At 41.2% G+C, this 23,059-nt stretch overlaps 1 protein-coding gene across 1 annotated transcript in view; it reads left to right on the forward strand.

Moving 5' to 3' along the window:
* The window catches only part of LOC124805536 (lutropin-choriogonadotropic hormone receptor-like), a 650,587-nt gene that overhangs the window by 516,212 nt on the left and 111,316 nt on the right, over positions 1–23,059 (forward strand). Inside the window, exons 10-11 of the mRNA XM_047266105.1 lie at positions 4,411–4,476; positions 9,054–9,197. Coding sequence (XP_047122061.1) covers positions 4,411–4,476; positions 9,054–9,197 — 210 coding nt within the window. The remainder of the gene's footprint in view (positions 1–4,410; positions 4,477–9,053; positions 9,198–23,059) is intronic.

Raw genomic sequence — 23,059 nt, forward strand, 5'->3', positions numbered from 1 at the left:
CTACTGTCACTCGGGAAGGCATAACATTTTTAATATCAACTGAGCCATATTTTTTACCTATGTCGATCAGTGTCTGCCCTAAATCAAGAAATCCTTCTCCCTCTATACTGCTAAATGGTCTCAGGTCCTTAGCACACATTTCGACGCACTTTTCGGCCACTAAATCTTTGTCCTCTTTCAAGATATTTACGGAGTGAGGGAACTGCTTGTCAAATTTGCACACATGTCGTAACATACTCGAGGTTCCCGAATAAGTACTTAAGAGCTTTTTACATAGTTTGCATTGAGACACACCTACCGATTTATTTGAAGCGGCCTCATAAACACACGAAAACGTTTCCCAAGCGGCACTTGTGCTCTGTTTCGTTACCAGCATGTATTCGCCAGTTGTCAATTTTTTTTCAATCTCGCTAAAGTTCGACCTATTCATTGTGCTGCCTCCACCGTTGCGATAAATGAACTGCAGGCTGACTACCTGGCTACTCTAGTCACGGTAGCTTGACAGCGCAACCTGTTGTCAGGCGCAGCAAGCTGAGCGCGTCCCGTGAAGCTTGGCAGGCTTGCGGGCACCCAGGTAGCCCGGGCTTGCGGGAGCCCGTATCGCCCGCATTGCCCACTATGCCTCAGTACACGCGCACTCTTGTGTTTACATCGCGGCAGGCTGACCTGCATGAATGGTTGCAGAGGTGCTAGGGGCAAGCAGGCTGCAAGGGGAATTTGTACACCTCTGGTCGCCACCGGCGCCAACGCCAACCTTGTGTGAATGCTCTGAAAAGCTAATCATTTGCATATCACAGCATCTTATTCCTATCGGTTAAATTTCGCGTCTGTAGGACGTCATCTTCGTGGTATAGCAATTTTAATGGCCAGTAGTGTAGATTCTTGAACCTTCAAACAATGACTGTGCACAAACGCTGTGAAACGACCTTGTCCTGTGTCAGAAGTGATGCACCTACTTATTTTAAAATCTTTTTTATTCGGTTGTAGATGTCGAGCTCAGGTATTTCCCACGAAGAACGAGACGCTCAACCTCTGCTATAGGTACCACGAGCAATTTCAGAAAGAGTGCCCCTCTTTACTTTTTCTGCAAACAGGCATTTTGTGACGGGGTATTTTGACTCAAAAAGTAGTGTTTATTGCCTCCATCACTGAGCGAACTTTTACTGCACATTTGCTATTATTACATTACTGTTCGTATCCTTGAGGTGCTTTATTACGTGTAAGAGAAACTCGAGTAGTGTAGGTCAGCGTATTTTATCGGACAAGGGACGTTTCTGGACTGTTGCGCTATTGACAACACTGTGGTGGAACTGCACTATGAACTATGGTTCACCAGAGTTTGAGCCGAAACGACAGTGTGTTTCGGAGTGGCAACGAAGTATCTGTTCCTAGCGAGCTTTTCACTGCATGAACTTAACTTTCTAGTGTATTGCTTTGTTTGAAAGTAAATATTAATTTTAACTGCATGATGAGGTACATCCGATACTATATATTGTAGGCTGTGGCAATATGTAGCCCAAGTATTAACAATGGGAATCTTAAACGATCACATCGATACGTTCGGGATGTATCGGATGAAGAGATGTCGCGTTAAAACAGATAGCTTATAACCTTAAACTTTGCGTCTTTTTCGTTTAACAGGCAAAAATTGAGAAGTCAGGGCATAAATGGGATGAAATAACTTGAAATGGCAGTCTAGTAAGCGAATGAGAAATACACCGTAAATAAGTTAATAGACTAGAAAGCGTTACAGGATAAGAACGCGGAGAGGATGAAACCTGTTTCAAGATGTAATAACGTTTACTGTGAGTGTATTACTGATAAACAGGTAACGGTATTGTACCATCATGCTAAAAACTTCGATAGCTAGCTTACACATTTTTGTAATGATGGTTGCTTAAATCTATTGTAAATCTATGCAGACGTACTGAAAATGAAGCATGAGTCCTTTACCCAATTTTCATTTTGCCACGTTAAGACTATTACTAAGATTTGAAGAAAACATATGGACAAATGAATCCACTGGTTTGCAGCGAGCAACAGGTCTCACCAAGGAACAAGCTGACAGAGTTTTTGACATATAAGGTGAACGGACGGGAAGTTTATATGGATTTGAGATCCAATTAAATCTTTATGCAACAAAAATGGCTTTTTTACACATTGTAGTTTCACGTTCGATGCAACCCACGAAAAATTTCTGCGGCTGAAATGCAAAGGGCGAAAAATAGACAATCGAAAAGTCAACGAACGTGCATTCTTGTGTCAGTATGATTTATGATTCTGTTAAGTAACATATTGTTTAGTGTATTTTCCAGTATAATTTTCAAAAAAAAAAAAATTTCGAAAAAGCTTACGTGTCGGATAGTAGCCGACCATCCCCTGCACTACGCTCTTTTAAAACACTGTACTACGTCCTGTTGTGTCAAAAGTGTGTCCTTTAGCATAAAGCTCCTGACATTTCAAAGACTAAAACGCTTGTATTATTTTTATTTCCGTTTTGAAGCTGGAATCAGACAGACTGTTTGACCTTCGATCTTATTCAGTATTGACCTATGATTTTAAGCACAGCTATTCAGGCAAAGAGCATTTGTCACGTGGCATGTCTACCGGAAATCTTGTTCAGAGTTATTTGATTTTCAGTCACATACCCTTCAAGAACTTGATGAAGTAAATCTGTGAAATAAATGAAAGAAATTGTAAAAGACATAGCATTGTTAATTGTCACAATGACGTTATGGCGGGGTGGGGGATACTGTTGGTAAAGGATATAATTAGTGTAGTATGACATGATCGCACAAAATACTATCTGCTAAATTAAACAATTGGGTCACTCAGATGAAATTCAGCAGTTAAAAATTAGATCAAAAATGCAACCCCCCCCCCCCCCCCAAACTAAATAGGGTTCAGGTCTGCAAACCGATCATAAACAAGATGGACAGGTTCGTTATTAGACTTGGGGAAATATTAAGAATATTGGAGATAAATACGGACACTAAGAAAACTGCAGTAACTACAATAATAAATAAGATTTTCTGAGCTAGAAAATCTAAGTAAAAAAAATTGTGTGAACGTGAAAATATCGTAGTACAAAGAGCGTATCATTTTGGGATATTGTAAGTATTTTGATAGTAATGATAGCAGGTAAATTGCGAATTTATGTACCGAACTTTGTAACAAGGAAATGAGACTGTTGTGAGCTAAAGGTTGCATTTTAACGGCTACCTTCGTAAGAAAGTTGTACTTTCTGTAGTATCTCGGTAGATAGAAAAGTTACGAGCGTAGATTATGCAGCAAATACAGTCATTCGTCTGAAACCTTGCATCGGTGTTTGTACAGCCAGTAAATAAATTGAACGACCCCATTACACGGGAAACCACCGTATATATAGTTCCGTCACGTTATTTAAGTGCATTTTCTTCGTTATTCCCAAACTGTCTGTGATGCTTATTCGTCGCTACTCTTTCTACCCGAAGAGGAATAATAGCGACGTGGGAAACTATTAGTTAGTACTTCCTTTTCGTAAGCGAAGGCTGTGTAATGCTACGCGGTTTTTTACTGTATGATGACTTTAAAGCATCTTCAGTAAAACAAAATGTGACTGTTAGGTGAAATTAGCGCATATAAGACTTAGAGTAGGGCATATAGAAGTTTTAATCTTTAATCTTAAGCATGCAGTCGCTTTCTGTCGAAAGCCTTTGCTGTATATTGTAATAATGAATACATAATCATGTTCCATCATTCAGTTTTACTTAAATTTAGCGATTACATACTTTAAAAAAGACGTAAGCCCGTTTTTATGGTATTGTGTTATATGTTTAACTGGTTCCACCGTCACAAAAGTCCACAGCAAATTCTATTAAGTTTATGGGATTCACTTTTTTTATAGAAAATTTCTGGAACACTAAATTTTTCAGATGCTATTTCCGAAAACATTTTTGCGTTAACACTATCTAACTTCCACATTAGTTGTTATAAGGCAACCTATTTCAGTAAATAGTAGCACTAGCCCATAGTACTCTATCTGTGCTCTGTAAAATAACCACTTCTCCTTTGCGTCTTTTCATCTGACAGATTTTGAAGACGGCTTAAAACCGAAATGTGTAAAATTGTGAAGTTAATACAATAAAAATGCCACCAAGATGGAGTATTACATTTTCCAGTCCCATTACGATCGCTGACTCTTTCACAGATTTTATGTCACTCATTGACAAAAGGAGTGGACAGAAAAGATGCAACGCCATGTACTAGCTCAGGAAAGCCAAAGCTGGCTCCCCTAAACGATCTTACCATATGTTATGGCATATAAGTAGCAAACTTTACGTTAATAATCTCAATTTTCATGTTGGTTAACTGATCACTACAGATACGAGTAAACGAAAAATTTCATATAGATGGGTTTGTGTGTTTCAGGGATGTGAGATCGAACAAGCTGACCAGAATTCCAGACCTCAATGCCTGCAAGGACCTCAGGGTGCTGTGAGTATAGCTACCTCTCTTCTGCCTTTACTCTGCTGGCAATGTTAAGTCAGTTCGAAATGGGTGAGTTAGTACATATGATTGCCCAGCAAGTATTATTTAATAACGCATAAGTTAAGTTTTTCACACACATAGAAATTAAGATACTAGCATCAAAACTGATCCTCAAAAAAGAAACTCCACAAATCAGATTAGACAATAACGTAATAGATTCTAAAGTAAGAGTACTGGAACAGACTTACAAAGTGATTACAAAGTTTCTTTGCCGTAGCCACTAGTGTAAAGATCAAAATGCTGGGTGTCGAATCATGACATTGCACGTTTGCAACGTGTCTAATCCTTCCATTTAAAGACCTGCAGCACTATAAATCCAATTATTGGGTGGTCTTAAACTACGTAACTTTCGGACATCACTGCTGTATACAATATTTATAAGGGACAGTCAAAGGTAAGTGAGACAGATGGAAATACGAGTAAACTAAGTAAACTGTTTATTATTACAAAAGTAGTCACCAAAACTGTTAATAAATTTGCCCTATTGCGAGACAAGATGGTCAGTGCCTTTATGGAAAAATATTTGCGGTTGCCACATGCCAACGAATGTCTTTCTTCAGGGTTCCAGAAATGTGGAAATCACATTGAGAGATCAGGACTGTGTGAATGATATGTGTGGGCAGCCCAGCCAAGCCTCTGTAATCGTACTGGAAACAACTTTGGCAACATGTGGGTGGGAAACGCGCAGGCGCAAACGCACCGAAGTCGGTGACCAATAACGAAGAGTTCACGCCCAGTAGCGGGAAGGACAGCTACGCCCCCTGTCGGGCGATGAACCAAGGACCACAGTCGAAACGCAGAGACTGTTGTTCTTCCTGTGCACTGCTACTAGGCCGTACCATCGCCCTCTTTCTGAGGCTGACGGGCCAAAATATGCGTCCGTGTAGTCGTTTGGCCACCTTTGCCGCTATCATCCGAATATTTAAGTAAGGACCGAAGCATCATCCCTTGGGTGACCAGTAGTTTCTGCTTTCGACCGCTGTAACTTTAACATTACCAGTGGTGGATTCCACACTCTACTAATTTGGGAACGTTTATTTCTATTCACAAGATTTGATTACCTGCATCTTTCGACAGCATCTTTAGATGCACTGTCGCAGTGCTATGACACCAACAAGAAAATCTTGGTACTTTTGTAACCCATATTGTGCCATGCTTTTTACAGTCAAAAATACTTTGCTGTTCCCGAATGAGGTATCAGCAATTCTGTTGGCTAGTGGATGTAATAATAAGGCTAATTCTTATTCCAGCGGGTGTAGGCAAAGAAAACAAACTACATGTTACATTATGAGATTGTAGACTACGTAAGAGTCACTAAAGGCTAGTGAAAGAATACATCATTGTAGCTACGGGACCACAAACGATCGGGGTACTCTGCACGTTTCGTATTTCACGTTTTCCATTCCACGCAGACACCTGCTCAAATTACGCGATGCGTTCAGACTTCGCAGACAATTGCATTCATGGCTTCATGTTGACCTTGACACTATTGGCATTTTGCTGCACACTCGACGTCATGGTATTTCTCCCTCTCCAGCAATGCGCGAACCTCAAACTCTCGCAGTTGGATCTCTTTCGAAAAAAAGAGAAACTATATGTATATGTCGGCTGAATTACTAAAATAGCAAGATTCCAGGTCCTGCTACACATTGTAAAGTTCAATGATTTGGCTTCGAAACAGATGCCAGACGAGTGTAACCCCAAACGTTTGTGTGGTAGAATAATTATGGTATATGCGTACGTGCAGACAGTGTTTGCAGAGCAATCGCCGACATAGTGCAACTGAGGCGGAATAAAGGGAACAGCCCTCATTCGCCGAGGCAGATGGAAAACCGCCATAAAAACCATCCACAGGTTGGCCGGCACACCGGACCTCGACCGGCCCGCCTTCCCGCTCGGGAAGCAGCGCATTAGGCTGCTCGGCTAGCTGGGCGGGCTATAAAATGGCTGAACTTTGAAACAACTATATAAACTAATATTCGTACAGACTGAAATATTTACACAAAATGCTTCTGCCTCCAGCAGGATTACGAAAACGCATTAGCTCAATTTACAGCAGCTCATCCTTCAATACCTTCCATTTCAGAAGACATTCTCGCCAAGATTGTCGATTTACAGCTCCCCCGCCAAGACTGGGCACAAGGAAGAAGAACGGAGAGATGAATAAAAGCAAAGAGTTTACAACTTTGTTGACAATAATAGATAGTACATCTTTGAAACAAGTAATAAAAATGAAATTGTACAAATTTAAATAAAATTCTCAACATTTATTCAAATACGAAACAAGGAATATTTTAACTAATTTTTATGAATATGTCTACACATGAATATACGAGGGCCGTTCAGAAAGTAATCTCCGGTTGATTTAAAAAAATACACCAAGTTAAATAAAAATATTTTAATACATACATCTTACAACTACATCTTTGCACTATTTTTCTACATAGTCTCCATAGCGATTGAGGCACTTATCGTATCTCTTCACAAGCTTTGAAATTCCTTCTGCATAAAAATCACCCGCTTGTGCCTGGAGCCAGCCTGTGACCGCATCTTTGAGCTCTTCGTCGTCATCAAACCGCTGTGACCCGAGCCATTTCTTCAAATGCATGAAGAGGTGATAATGACTTGGCGCCAGGTCTGGGCTGTAAGGTGGATGGTTGATAACGTCCCACTTGAAGGACTCAAGAAGGGCCGTTGTTCTGCGAGCAGAGTGAGGACTGGCGTTATCGTGCAAAAAAACGATACCGGAAGTCAGCATACCACGGCGTTTGTTCTGTATAGCCCGTCGTAACTTTTTTATTGTTTTACAGTACACGTCTTGATTAATGGTCGTACCACGTTCCATGAATTCAATCAACAACACCCCTTTGGCATCCCAAAACACCGTTGCCATCAGTTTTCTGGCAGAAAAATCTTGCGAGGCTTTTCTTGGTTTGGTAGGCGAATTTGAATGTGCCCACATCTTTGATTGTTCTTTTGTCTCAGGGTTCACGTACTTAATCCAGGTTTCGTCACCGGTCACGATTCTGTTTAACAATGGTTCTCCTTCGTCCTCATAACGTGACAGAAAGTCTAATGCAGAGGCCATTCTTTGAGTTTTGTGGTGATCGGTAAGAATTTTGGGCACCCATCGTGCACAGAACCTACGGTAACCCAATCTTGCTGTCACTATCTCGTACAAGAGAGAAATCTGTGGAAAACCAGTAGACAACTCCGACATTGAGAAACGTCGATTTTCAAGAACTTTTGCATCAACTGTCTGAACGAGTTCGTCAGTCACCAATGATGGTCTACCACTCCTCTCTTCATCATGAACGTTTTCTCGTCCACTTTTAAATAAACGTACCCATTCACGGACAACTCCTTCACTCATAACTCTTGGTCCGTACACGGCACAAAGCTCACGATGAATAGCTGCTGCAGAATATCCTTTGGCTGTAAAAAACCTTATGACAGCACGCACTTCACATTTGGCGGGGTTTTCTATTGCAGCACACATTTCAAACTGCCACAAAAACTAAACTAGCGCAAGTACGACGTTCACTCGACCACGGCTTGATGCCGATTGACCTGTTGAGTGCGTGAACGCACAGATGGCGTCGCTACTCCCCCCACAACCCGCACTGTGACCAATCGGAGGTTACTTTCTGAACCGCCCTCTATTTAAATCAAATGAAGGTATCAAAATGGCTCTGAGCACTACGGGACTTAACTTCTGAGGTCATCTGTCCCCTACTACTTGAACCTAACTAACCTAAGGACATCACACACACCCATACCCGAGGCAGGATTCGAACCTGCAACCGTAGCGGTCGCGCGGTTCCAGACTGTAGCACCTAGAACCGCTCGGCCACCCCGGCCGGCCAAATGGAGCTATCGATACCCATCGGGATCGTCCGTTTCTTATTGTGTTATTGACTTGATTGTGTTACCACAGGGAACTAAGAACCTCACTGTACACAACGACAAATGAGTGGAAATACATGGGTGAGTTTTCCAAAAGTGAAAGGAATAACGAAATTTCTTTAACTGTACCTCATGACAAAAAGTAAAATGGGCGCGTAGGCTAACGAATATTATAATTAAAACTGCCTAGCTTTCTCTACTGCTCCATTGTTAACAAGAAACAGTCCTCGCTCATTCATGTGTGCTTCAGTGATAGGAAACTCTGCAGACGTTAGGCTAAATCAGCGTATACTGTACCGCATCGTAAACTAGGCACAACGTACAAGCCCACGTACCATCGCACAAACACACACACAGGTAACCGACATTGCATCTTACACAGTACCCGTGCAGTGGTTGCAGCGTCACTGCAGAGACTGGAGCCTGGTTAAGGTTGGGGGGATGCGGGGGTTATGCTTTCATCTGCACTCCAGTGACAGTGCTAGCGTCGTGCATGCAACTCCCAGTGTAAAAGAAGAAAATGTTTAATAGTCTTCACCGTCCATAAAATTGCCAAACTTCTCACACTGCAGCCTAATCTGGAACCCACAGTGTGATGGCGTGTTCTGTTATCACAGGGACCTGTCGAGCAACCGCATCGCATCACTGGAGGGCCGTCCATTCCTTGGGCTGTCCCTGCTGCACGACCTGCTGCTGGCGCACAACTCCATCCCCAGGCTGCCCAAGGACGCCTTCGAGGGGCTGCCGCGTCTGCAGGTCCTGTGAGTACCGTTACTATGCAGCCGGCTCCACAGCGTCACATCCACCCCACACACCAGCGTCCTCTACTCCACCCTCACTTTCGCCAGAGCCTGCCAAAAGCTGGAGTCCCCTGGATTCCAATCTCCAGCTACCTGATTCTCAACATCACATAAACGTTTTCCACATTTCTCGTCACATCTACCTATAGTTTAGCTTCTAACGCGTTTTGACAACTGTCTTCTGACTGATTTGATGGGCCCATTACGAATTCTATACCAGTCTCTTAATTTGAGAATAGCGCTTGCATCCAACGTACTCAGTTATGTTGTAAATATATTCCAGTTTCTACCTTCTCCTACATTATCTATCCATGGATGTTATTTGTCGATGTATTAACAAATGTTTTATCTCCCTCTCCCATCTTCTTGTCAATGTATACCACGTGTTTTGCTCCCCACCGATGATTTGGAGAACTCCCTTGTTTGTTTTATCATCAGTCCAACCAATTTTCAACATCTTTTTGTAGCGACTCATCTTAAAACTCTTCGAATCCCCCCCTTTTCCGCTTTTACCACAGTCCATGATCCACTTCCACACAGTTCTTTCTCCAGCGTACATTCCCAGAAAATTATTCCTCAAATTATGGATACAGGGTACTTTTCTGGCTCAATATTATGTAAAAATCAACACCTTTTTATTTCAGGCACTATTTATAATGTATATGTTTTACAGATTTTTTTTGGTATCACGTAATGCAGCACACTTTCTAAACAAAGTAGAAGTATTTTGAATGTTTTTGAACCTGCATAGGGTTATTAAAAAATTACAAAGAAATTTATGCATTTTTCTTCCAAAATGCTTCCTCAAATTGAGATACCATTTAATCCAATGTTATGCATTTGAAGGAGACCAAATTTTTAGCAGATATGCATGGCATGATGGTTGAGGTACTAGACCTGTTTAATTCCACCTATTATGTATATTACAAGGATGAAAAATATCACATCTTACATTTTAATTTTTATAATTTTTTCCTATTATTTTTTCTATATTTTAGTTGATACTACAATAAAGCTTAGATGTACTATATAAGTATGGACAATTGCCAGTTAAAGAAATACAGTTAGAGCAATTCTTTATAAACTTTAGTAAATATCTGTTCCTGAATTCTGAAAAATACAACTTCCTGGAAATTGCGAATGAAGATATGAGTCCAATTAAACTGTGTCTCAGAACATTCCTGAAGTATAGTCTTCATCCTGCAGCCTTTCTTCATCTTCAAGCTTTCTCTTGGCGTTCCTTTTAGCACTTATTGCTTCTTTGGTATCTTGAAGAATGAATCTTTCAGTTTCATGCACCCCTTGTCTGTCACATGCAAGCAATTGATCTTCCATATCAGAGCCACATTTTATGGCTAAATTTCTCAGGACTTCCAACCTTTCTATCACTCCATCATTGAAACATATCACTGCATCTAGTACACCAACTTTTAATGTACTTATTCCTACAAAAACATTCTTGGGTAATCTTTCCCATATACAATGGCTGAAACTTTCATTTGCATTCTGGGTGCCACCATGAAGACATTTACTAAGCAAAACAGGGTCACTCAGGTCTCTAAAAATTGGTTTTATTTCATTCATAACAGGCCCAGGAAGAGAATGCTTATGATGGTATATTTGACCACTTTCTTTTGCTTTTTGGTAACCACACCAAGAATCTGCTCCTTTAGGGCAAAGTCGGTGAACAGGGTGGTCATCTGTGGACAACTTATGAAAGTAGGTTGCCCATACAGCTCTTTTTATTACTGTAACATCATTAAGAGGTGCAGTTCGTCTAATGACCAGTCAATAATAACTCTGGAGAAGGTCTATTTCAGTTTCTGTCAATCTGCCTCGGCCAAACAGAGATTTTCCATCAGATAGCAAATTTCCTTTCATTTCTCTTGTTGCTTCCTCGATCTAGCACCCATCCAAAACACTCCAGTTTTGTTGCCCAGGTATCACCATAAACACTGAATTCATAAATTTTATTGAAAGCTTTATAGTCCCCATCGCCTAGGTACTTCGTATATCTAAAGTTATAAACAGGCACTGACCTCAGAAATATTTTTAGAGCTCCATCACATTCCATACGTCCACTGTAACCATCATAATTCATAGAACACTGATGTTTAATATGTCCTTCAGTGTTACCAGGGAAGGTGTGGCAGTACTTAGGTAAGCACTCAAGATCAACAACTTTTCCGTTCTTCATAGAAATAGCACTTACAACACCATTCAAGGAAGTACTTGATGAACCTATGGGGAGGAGGAGGAAGATCCATCAAACCACTAAACGCTTGTGCAGCTTGTTTTCTTTTCCAATGGCATGCATTGCATACACTAACTTCAAATTCACATCATATGAATTATGCACAATGTTCTAAGTCATTTTTGAGGTAGATTTATTGCAGGATCTACACAGAACAACTAATTTTTACGCTAAACCCTTCCTGCTACTTTGTTGTTCAGTTATTTCCAGACAGCCTACACCATCACATTGTATACATTTCGCCACATCCCTTATCGAAGAAGATAAGATGCCCACATCAACAACAACAAATCCACTACGAGCAGCCTCATTGTTAACATAAAAGTTTGAATCACCATGAGGGATGCCATGTGGGAGTTTCTTCCCCAAAGAACTGATACTTCTAACAGTGTAGCTTGCTGTGTTTGTGAACTGGTTACCAGGGAATTTCCTTTTATTGAATTTCTTGATGTGTGGCATAGTTCGTATTTATTGCACACTAAAGAATATGTACTTCCACAAATATATGTAGCACTTGGGGAACAAACATTCAGTAACACGTGAACAAACTGCTTCAGTGAAACACAAATAAATACGAGCAAGGATTATCATTTACAGACATTAGGAATCTGAACTGTTACCAACATATAAAATGTATCATACATATAATCGTTGGAAACAGAAAGTTCACAGTTCCTTTCGAAATAATACTGGTTTCTGTAACAGAAATATAGGGGGTGTGGCGTCATACATGACCATAACTTTAAAATTTGATATATATAGGTAATTTTTTATTTGAAACCCTATAATGTATATATCAATGTAATCAGTACCCTGTATCCTTACGGCCAATATGTCTACTTTCATGGCCAGGAATGCCTTATTTTCATGTGCTAGTCTGTTTTTTATGTCGTCCTTGCTTCATCCGTCATGTGTTATTTTAATTCCTAGTATCAGACTTGCCAACGGCCTTGCCGCAGTGCCAACACCGGTTCCTGTCAAATCACCAAAGTTGAGCGCTGTCGGGTTCGGCTAGCACTTGGACGAGTGACCCTTCGGTCTGCCGAGCGCTGTTGGCAAGCAAGGTCCACACAGCCCTTGTAACGCCAGTTCAGGAGCTACTTGACTGGGATGTAGTGGCTCCGTTCACGAAAACGGACGGGAGAGCACTATGCTGAGCACATGGCCTCTCCGTATCTGCATGCAGTGAGGCCTGTGATCTGAGGATGACACGGCGGTCTGTCGGTACCATGTGCCTCTCAAGGCCTTTTCGGACAGTTTAGTTTTCTAGTATCAGAATTCCTTCATATCGTCTACTTCGTGGTCCCCGATTTTGATGTCAAATTTATCTATAATTTCATATGAGCTACTCCTCACTACTTTCTGCTTCCTAAGATTTACTTTCAGTCCATAGTGTGAGCTCTTTTAGACTGTTCATTCCATTCAACCGGTCCTGCGGTTCTTCCTCGGTTTCACGGAGGGTACCAATTTCATGATCAAATATTATCACTGATTCTTTCACCCTGAATTATAGTATCACTCCTAAACCTTTCTTCTATTTCCGTCACTTGTTTTCGATGTATAGATGGAACAGCAGGCACTTAGACACTTCCTAATCCGGGAATTTCATTCTTCATCTCTCGTTCTTGTTTTTCCTTCTTGTTTCTTGTACATATTGTGTTTTACTCGTCTTTCGCTATAGCTTACACCTATTTTCCTGAGAATTTCGAATACCTTACATCAGTTTACAAAATGGTTCAAATGGTTCTGAGCACTATGGGACTCAACTGCTGAGGTCATTAGTCCCCTAGAACTTAGAACTAGTTAAACCTAACTAACCTAAGGACATCACACACATCCATGCCCGAGGCAGGATTCGAACCTGCGACCGTAGCGGTCTCGCGGTTCCAGACTGCAGCGCCAGAACAGCGCGGCCACTTCGGCCGGCCATCAGTTTACACTGTAGAATGTTTCTCAGATTTTGTGAGAATTCAATGGCGAGATCTATCAGCAGCCTCCATAATAACTAGGTAATTAGTATAACTTGCGTGCTAAATACTGAAATTATCATCAGTCCCCACATGAGATCTAACCTAAACATCAGCCGTCGACTTCGCAGCTTCGTTTTCCTGGCTAGCCGACTTTGAGAACTCCTTCGTTTCTACTTCCAATGTTGTTTTATTGTCTTTTTTACCTATTGGTAGTCTGGCGAAGAACATAAGCTGGTCAAAATTGGTAAAAAAGTAGTGAACAGTGAAATGCTTTTGTCGTCGTTGTCATAAGGAAATAAAGATCAGTCGATCTCAGTTGATACCAACTTATTCTATTTGATGGACATAAAACATAACCCCGTCATAATTATCTACTTCTAAATAGTTGTATTATAGAAGAAAGTATTTCATGTATTCCCACCCCTTTCACACTATTCACTTTCAATATTACTGTCATTGGCTGCTCATCGGTCCTTATATAAAATTCTTACAATATCCGTGGTTACTTACAGTTCTCCATAAAAGCGTTCCATGGCCTGCCAAGAATTCAGGAACTATTCTGTAACTCATCGTATAAGGCAGTAAAAGAGAGTTGAAAGGATAACAGGTGTCACGTGTAGTTGATTAAACGTAAATGTTTTATGTAAGTGTTAAAAGAATTTAAATGCGCTCGAGAGCAATTTAACTGGAGACTGCTCGGTAGCTGCGTGTTATGTCATGGTTTTGGCCTTTCTAGCCAGTCCACTCGTAATGATGTTGGAGAAATTGCGGGGATTCACTGTGCGAAGTTTGAGTTCATAAAACAGGTAATTAGGTACTGCCGCAACCTCATATGCAAAGCGAAATACTGCAAGTCCAAACACTGCTAGAGTATTGTAATTAGACATCTGCAGCACAAGGCTATGCATTTAATTAAGCCACTGTCAACGAACGAAACTATCAGACTATGTGCTGGACTGCACTACGAATATTTGGTGGGGCAACAGTTCGACAATTTCAAAATAATATCAAAATTGTCCTGTACCGGGCAGCCGAATGAAAACAAAACAGAGAGAAAAAAGTGTGTGAACTGTTATTCACCTTAGTGTTAATAGATTTAGCCCACTGTGAGACAAGCCAATCAGTACCTTCATGGAGAATTGTTTGCGGGTGTTTGGTGAAACGTGATTATACCAAGGCGTGCACCTTCTCTTCTGAAGCAAATGGACGGTCGCGCATACCTTTCTTCAGAGTTTCAAAAGTATGGAAATCTCATGGGGACACATCGGGACTGAACGGAGGAAGTGTAAGGTGTAACGGCTTCCTAACGAAACTTCTACAGCGAGATAACCTTGACAACATGTGGGCCCGCCGACGTTTTTCGATTACGCTGCAGAAATTTCGCTGGAAAGCCCTTACACGTGCTCCATACTATCCTGTTCTCCCCCCCTTGAGATTTCCATTTGTTTGGAGCCCTGAAGAAAGACATTTGTGGTCGTCGGTTTGCTTGTGACGAACGGGAGCACCTCTAGGTGCAAACATGGTTCCGTAGGTAACCCCGAACATTTTTCCATGACGGCATTTGCCGTCTTGTTCCACAGTGGGGTAAATGTATCAATACTTATGACGGTTACTTACTTTTTCCCATCTATCTCCTTCTCGTTTGACTGCCCCTTGTACACTGTGTGATCAAATGTATCCGGACACCCCCAAAAACATACATTTTTCATAGTAGGGCATTGTGCTGCCATCTACTGTCCGGTACTCCACATCAGCGACCTCAGTAGTCGTTAGACGTCGTGAGAGAGCAGAATAGGCGCTCCGCGAAACTCACGGACTTCGAACGTGGTCAGGTGATTGGAAATCACTTGTGTCATAAGTCTGTACGCGAGGTTTACACACTCTTAAACATCCCTAAGTACACTGTTTCTGATCTGATAGTGAAGTGGAAACTTAAAGGGACACGTACAGCACAAAAGCATACAGGCCAACCTCGTCTGTTGACCGACAGAGACCGCCGACTGTTGAAGAGGGTTTAATGTGTAATAAGCAGACATCTATGCAGACCATCACACAGGAATTATAAACTGCATCAGGATCCACTGCAAGTACTGTGACAGCTAGGCGGGAGGTGAGAAAACTTGGATTTCATGGTCGATCGGCTGCTCATAAGCCACATACCATGCCGGTAAATGCCAAACGACGCCTCGCTTGGTGTAAGAAGCGTCAACATTGGATGATTGATCAGTGTAAAAACATTGTGTGGAGTGACGAATCACACAACGTGGCGATCGGATGGCAGGGTATGGGTATGGCGAATACGCGGTGAACGTCATCTGGCAGCGTGTGCATTCTTCTGTGGCACCACAACTCGCTTCTTTTCCGGTTTACCCACAGTCCATACTATGCTGCGCTCCAAACGTTCATTCTCAGAAACTTCTTCTTCAGATTAAGGCTTATATTTGATACTAGTAGACTTCTCTAGGCCAATAATGCCCTTTTTGCAGTGCTATTCTGCTTTTCGTGTCCCCTTCCCCTGCCCGTCATGCGTTGTTTTGCTATCTAGTTAGCAAAGTTCCTTAACTTCATGTACTTCGTGATCTCTAATTATGATGTTACGTTTGTCGCTGTTCTCATTTCTGCTACTCATCATTACTTTTGCCTTTCTTCCAACTATTTTCGATCCATATTCTGTACTCATTAGACTGTCCATTCCATTCAGCAGATCACGCAATTCTTCTTCACTTTCACTAAGGATAGCAATGTCATCAGCGAATCGTATCATTGATATCCTTTTAGCTTGAATTTTAATTCCACTCCGAAACTTTTTTTTTAATTTCCGTCATTGCTTTTTCGATGTACCGATTGAACAGTAGGAGCGAAATACTACATTCTTGTCTTACACCAATTGTAATCCTTGCACTTCGTTCTTCGTCTTCCTACCTTGTTTCTTGTACGCATTGTATATTACCTGTCTTTCCCTACAGCTTCCCCTGTTTTTCTCACGATTTTGAACATCCTGTATCATATTACATTGTCGAACGCTTTTACCAAGGTGACAAATCCTATGAAGGTGTCTTGACTCTTTTTCACACCAACGTGAATAATCTTTTTGTTGCCATGTCCCCCAGTGACTTTAGAAATTACAATTCACTGTTATCTATCCTTCCTGCCTTATTTGATTTTAAGTCTTCCAGAGTTCTTATAAATTCTGATTCGAATGCTGAATATCCTTATCTTCTCTATCGACTCTTGTTTCGCTTTCTATCACGTCATCAGATGAGTCCTGCGTCCCACAGAGGCCCTCAAAGTACTTTTTCACCTATCCTCTTCTACATTTAAGAGTAGAAATACCATTGGACTTTCAATTTTACCGCCGTTGCTTTTAATTTCACCGCAGTTGTTTTGACTTACTGTATGCTGAGTCAGTTCTTCGGACGATCATCTTTCTCGATTTCTTCACGTTTTTTGTGTAGTCATTTCGTCTTGGCTTAACTGCATTTCCTATTTATTTCATTCCTAAGTGGCTTGTATTTCTGTATTCCTGAAATTTTCTGAAAATTTTCGTACTTCCTTCTTTCGTCGATCAGGTGAATTATTTTTTTCAGTTACCCATGGTTTCTTCGCAGTTCCATTCCTTGTACCTACGTTTTTCTCTCAAACTTTGCTATCCCCATTTTTAGAGATGCCCGTTCGTCCTCAATCGGAAATGCCTACTGAGTTATTCATTATCCCAGCATCTATGGCCTCAGAGAACTTCAAGCGTATCTCTTCATTCCTTAATTCTTCCGTATACCACTCCTTTGCGCATTGATTCTTGATGATGATGATGTTCGGTTTGTGGTGTCATCAGCAACCGTACAAAATCTCAGTTTTTACACAGTCCAATTTTTTTCAAGGTCCTATCTAGCCACTGTTACGAATGATGATGATGAAATGATGACAACACAAACACCCAGTCCCTGAGCAGAGAAAATCCCCAACCCAGCCTGGAATCGAACCAGGAACCCCTTGCTCCAGAGGCAGCAACGCTAGCCACTAGACCACGAACTGCGGCCACATTGATTCTTCCTGACTAGTTTAAAACACTACTCTTCATGATTTCGAAATTGTGATCTCAGTCTATATCTGCCACTGGGTACGCCTTGCAATCCAGTACCGAATTTACGAATCTCTGCCTCACCCTGACGGAAAGTAACTGAAACCTTCTTGTATCTCCCGACCTTTTCCAAACATACTTCCTCCTCTTGTGATCCTTGAGGAGGGTATTCACTTTCACTGACTCATATTTATTACACAACTCAGTTGGTTCTCTCCTCTGTCATTAGCCGGCCGGTGTGGCCGTGCGGTTAAAGGCGCTTCAGTCTGGAACCGCGTGACCGCTACGGTCGCAGGTTCGAATCCTGCCTCGGGCATGGATGTGTGTGATGTCCTTAGGTTAGTTAGGTTTAATTAGTTCTAAGTTCTAGGCGACTGATGACCTCAGAAGTTAAGTCGCATAGTGCTCAGAACCATTTGAACCATCCTCTGTCATTCTGACTACCAAGCCTATATTCTCTATTCCTTTCCCTACAATCTCATTCCAATCCTCCATTACCATCAGATGTTCATCTTCTTTTACGTACTGAATTACACGGTCCATATCTTCATATACTTTTCCTGTCTCTTCATTTTCTGTTCGCGATGTCGGCATGTATACCTGAAGTATTTTTGTCAGTGTGGGAGTTCTGTCGATTCTGATGACAAGAATCCTGTCACTGTTCACAGTAACTCACTGTCTGTCCTACCTTCCTGTTCATAACGGATCCTGCTGCCATCATACCACTTCCTGCTGCTGTTGGTATTATCCTATATTCGTCTGACCAGAAAACCGTGTCTTTTTTCCATTTCACTTCATTGACGCCCACTGCATCTAGATCGAGTCTTAGCATTTACATTATCAGATTATCTAGGTTCACTACTACATTCATTCTTTGACATTTCACGCCCCGACTCTTAGAACGATATCCTTTCGTTGGTTATTCAGTCTTTCTCTCATGGTTGCCTCCCTCTTGGCTGTCCTATCCCGGATATCCGAATGGGAGATAATTCGGAATCTTTTGGCAACGGAGAGATCATCTTGACACTTTTTCAGAAATGGGTCACATGTCCTGTGGATATATATTTTGTGTCTCTTTTGCAGTGGTTTCAATAGCATCCTCACGCCGTTGTTCATTGCTACTTCTTCCACCTTTTAGGTGCAATTCTCTACCCCAAAGGCAAGAAAGTTCCCTGGGCCTCTGTCCACTCCTCCACCCTCTTTGACAAGGCCGGAAGTCTTGATTTTTATTCAGAGCTTATGCAGCGGCGGAGTTCGGAGAACGTTTTGATTACTACTCGAAGTCGCTACCCCTAGACCACGAGTTCAGAGTTTGAAATGAAATGCCTAGGCTAGCAGGACAGAGCTGACTATGTTGCGGAAAGGGGCCAAAATGAGTTCCTGTCAGTTGGACTCAACATACAAACTTTATTTATCAACACACAATATTACAACAAGGATGCAAAACCCTCAAGACTTTAATCAACCTCCTTTGATTAACTTTAGATCGGCTGAAGGCCACATTCAGAATCCAAGACACAAGGCTTAAGCAAAATTCTTAAATACATGGATCTTCTGAAGGTTTCACCCAAGAATATTTTCTAAATCTTCAATCTAATTGGCTGAAGGCTTAAGCTATTTAATTTTAATGGAACTAGGCTGGAGGTCGCATATTAAGCAATAAGAGAAGTTTCAATCAAAAGGCAGAAGGTCTTATCTTAAAACATTTCACGCAAATTGAGCTGAAGGCCCCATTAAAAAGCATAACAATCTTATGACTTACGGGTAAGAGAAGAAGATTAATTTAAGAGATATGAAGACTTGGCTGAAGGCCGCTCACGAACAAATAATTTAACGGCTTAAGCCCTAGAAGAAGAGTTTTAATTTTAAAGGGCAGAAGGCTGTATCTTAAAACATCTCATATAAAATAAAGAATAACAAACCCACGCCTTAAGGGCAAGACACGGATATTAATTTAAGAGATATTAATACACAGCTGAAGGCCACATATCAACAAATATGTTTAACGGCTTAAGGCCTAGAAAGAGTTTCAATCCAAAAGGCAGAAGGCCTTATCTTAAAACCTCTCCCTTAAAATTGGGGTGAAGGCCCCATATAAAAATATAATAATCTCATGTCTTAAGGGCAAGACAAGAACATTAATTTCAGAGATATTGATACTCCCCCCCCCCCCCCATGAATCATGGACCTTGCCGTTGGTGGGGATGTTTGCGTGCCTCAGCGATACAGGTAGCCGTACCGTAGGATCAACCACAACGGAGGGGTATCTGTTGAGAGGCCAGACAAACGTGTGGTTCCTGAAGAGGGTAGCGGCCTTTTCAGTAGTTGCAGGGCAACAGTCTGGATAACTCATCTGGCCTTGGAACACTAACCAAAACGGCCTTGCTGTGCTAGTACTGCGAACGGCAGAAAGTAAGGGTAACTACAGACGTAATTTTTCCCGGGGGCATGCAGTTCTACTGTATGGTTAAATGATGATGGCCTCCTCTTGGGTAAAATATTCCGGAGGTAAAATAGTCCCCCATTCGGATCTCCGGGCGTGGACTACTCAAGAGGACGTCGTTATCAGGAGAAAGAAAACTGGCGTTCTACGGATCGGATCGTGGAATGTCAGATCCCTTAATCGGGCAGATAGGTTAGAAAATTTAAAAAGGGAAATGGATAAGTTAAATTTATATATAGTGGGAATTGGTGAAGTTCGGTGGCAGGAGGAACAAGACTTCTGGTAAGGTGAATACAGGGTTATAAATACAAAATCAAATAGGGGTAATGCAGGAGTAGGGTTAATAATGAATAGGAAAATAGAAATGCTAGTAAGCTACTACAAACAGCATAGTGAACGCATTATTGTGGGCAAGATAGATACGAAGCCCTCGCCTACCTCAGTAGTACAAGTTTATATGACAACAAGCTCCGCAGATGACGAAGACATTGATGAAATGAGATAAAATAAATTATTCAGATAGTGAAGGGAGACGAAAATATAGTAGTCATTGGTGACTGGAACTCTATAATAGGAAAAGGAAGAGAAGGAAACGTAGTATGTGAATATGGAATGGAGCTAAGGAACGGAAGAGGAAGCCGCCTGGCAGAATTTTGCACAGAGCATAACTTAATCATAGCTAACACTCGGTTCAAGAACATAAAAAAGGTTGTATGCATGGAGGAAGTCTGGAGATAATGCAAGGTCTCAGATAGATTATGTAATGGTAGGACAGAGATTCAGGAAACAGGTTTTAAATTGTAAGACATTTCGAAGTGCAGATGTGGACTCTGACCACAATCTATTGGTTATGAACTGTAGATTAGAACTGAAGAAATTGCAAAAAGGTGGGTATTTGAGGAAATGGGACCTGGATAAACTGAAAGAACCAGAGGTTGTAGAGAGCTTCAGGGAGAGCATTAGGGAACGATAGACAAGAATGGGGGAAAGAAATACAGTACAAGAAGAATGGGTAACTTTGAGAGATGAAATAGTGAAGGTAGCAGAGGATCAAGTAGGTAAAAAGACGAGGGCTCATAGGAATTCTTGGGTAACAGAAGAAATATTGAATTTAATTGATGAAAGGAGAAAATAGAAAAAAAAAACAGTAAATGAAGCAGGCAAAAAGGAATACAAACGACTAAAAAATGAGATCGACAGCAAGTGCAAAATGGCTAAGCAGGGATGGCTAGAGGACGAATGTAAGGATGTAGAGGCGCATATCACTAGGGGTAAGATAGATACTGCCTACAGGAAAATTAAAGAGACCTTTGGAGAAAAGAGAACCACTTGCATGAATATTAAGAGCTCAGATGGATGCCCAGTTCTTAGGAAAGAAGGGAAAGCAGAAAGGTGGAAGGAGTATATAGAGCGTCTATACAAGGGCGATATTCTTGAGAACAATGTTATAGAAATGGAAGAGAATGTAGACGAAGATGAAATTGGATATATGATACTGCGTTAAGAGTTTGACAAAGCACTTAAAGACCTAAGTCAAAACATGGCCCCGGAAGTAGACAACATTCCATTAGAACTACTGACATCCTTGGGCGAATCAGGCGTAACAAAACTCTACCATGTAGTGAGCAAGATGTACGAGACAGGCAAAATATCCTCATACTTAAAGAAGAATATAATAATCCCAATCCCAAATAAAAGCAGTTGTTGACAGATGTGAAAATTACCGAACTATCAGTTTAATAAGCCACAGCTGCAAAATACTAACACGAATTCCTTACAGACGAATGGAAAAACTGGTAGAAGTTGACCTCGGGGATAATCAGTTTGGATTCCGTAGAAATGTTGGAACACGTGACGCAGTACTGACCCTACGACTTATTGTAGAAAATAGACTAAGGAATGGCAAACCTACCATTTGTAGACTTAGAGAAAGCTTTTGACAGTGGTGAATGGAATACTCTCTTTCAAATTCTGAAGGTGGCAAGGGTAAAATATAGGGAGCGAAAGGCTATTTACAATTTGTACAGAAACCAGATGGCAGTTTTAAGAGTCGAGGGGGAATGAAAGGGAAGCAGTGATTGGGAAGGGAGCGAGACAGGTTTGTAGCCTCTCCCCGATGCAATTCAATCTGTATATTGAGCAAGCAGTAAAGGAAACAAAAGTAATATTCGGAGTAGAAATTAAAGTCCATGGAGAAGAAATAAAAACTTTGAGGTTCGCCGATGACATTGTAATTCTGTCAGACAGCAAAGGACCTGGAAGAGCAGCTGAACGGAATGGACAGTGTCTTTAAAGAAGGTATAAGATGAACACCAACAAAAGCTAAACGAGGATAATGGAATGTAGGCGAATTAAATCGGGTGATGCTGCGGAAATTAGATTAGGAAATGAGACGCTTAAAGTAGTAAATTAGTTTTGCTATTTGGGGAGCAAAATAACTGATGATGGTCGAAGTAGAGAGGATATCAAATGTGGACTGGCAATGCTTTTGTTGATGTTCATCTTATATCCTCCTTTCAAGACACTATCCATTCCGTTCAACTGCTCTTCCAAGTCCTTTGCTGTCTCTGACAGAATTACAATGTCATCGGCAAACCACAAAGTTTTTATTTCTTCTCCATGGATTTTAATACCTACTCCGAATTTTTGTTTTGTTTCCTTCACTGCTTTTCAGTATACAGATTGAATTACATCGGAGAGAGGCTACAACCCTATCTCACGCCCTTCCCAATCACTGCTTCTCTTTCATGTCCCTCGACTCTTATAACTGCCATCTGGTTTCTGTACAAGTTGTAAATAGCCTTTCGCTCTCTGTATTTTACTCCTGCCACTTTCAGAATTTGAAAGAGAGTATTCCAGTCAACATTATCAAAAGCTTTCTCTAAGTCTACAAATGCTAGAAACGTAGGTTTGCCTTTCCTTAATCTAGCTTTTAAGATAAGTCGTAGGGTCAATATTGCGTCACGTGATCCTATATTTCTACGGAATCCAAACTGATCTTCCCCGAGGTCGGCTTCTACTAGTTTTTCCATTCGTCTGTAAAGAATTAGTGTTAGTATTTTACAGCTGTGACTTATT

This window comes from Schistocerca piceifrons, chromosome 7 (assembly GCF_021461385.2).
Source record: "Schistocerca piceifrons isolate TAMUIC-IGC-003096 chromosome 7, iqSchPice1.1, whole genome shotgun sequence".
NCBI classification, from domain to species: Eukaryota; Metazoa; Arthropoda; class Insecta; order Orthoptera; family Acrididae; genus Schistocerca; species Schistocerca piceifrons.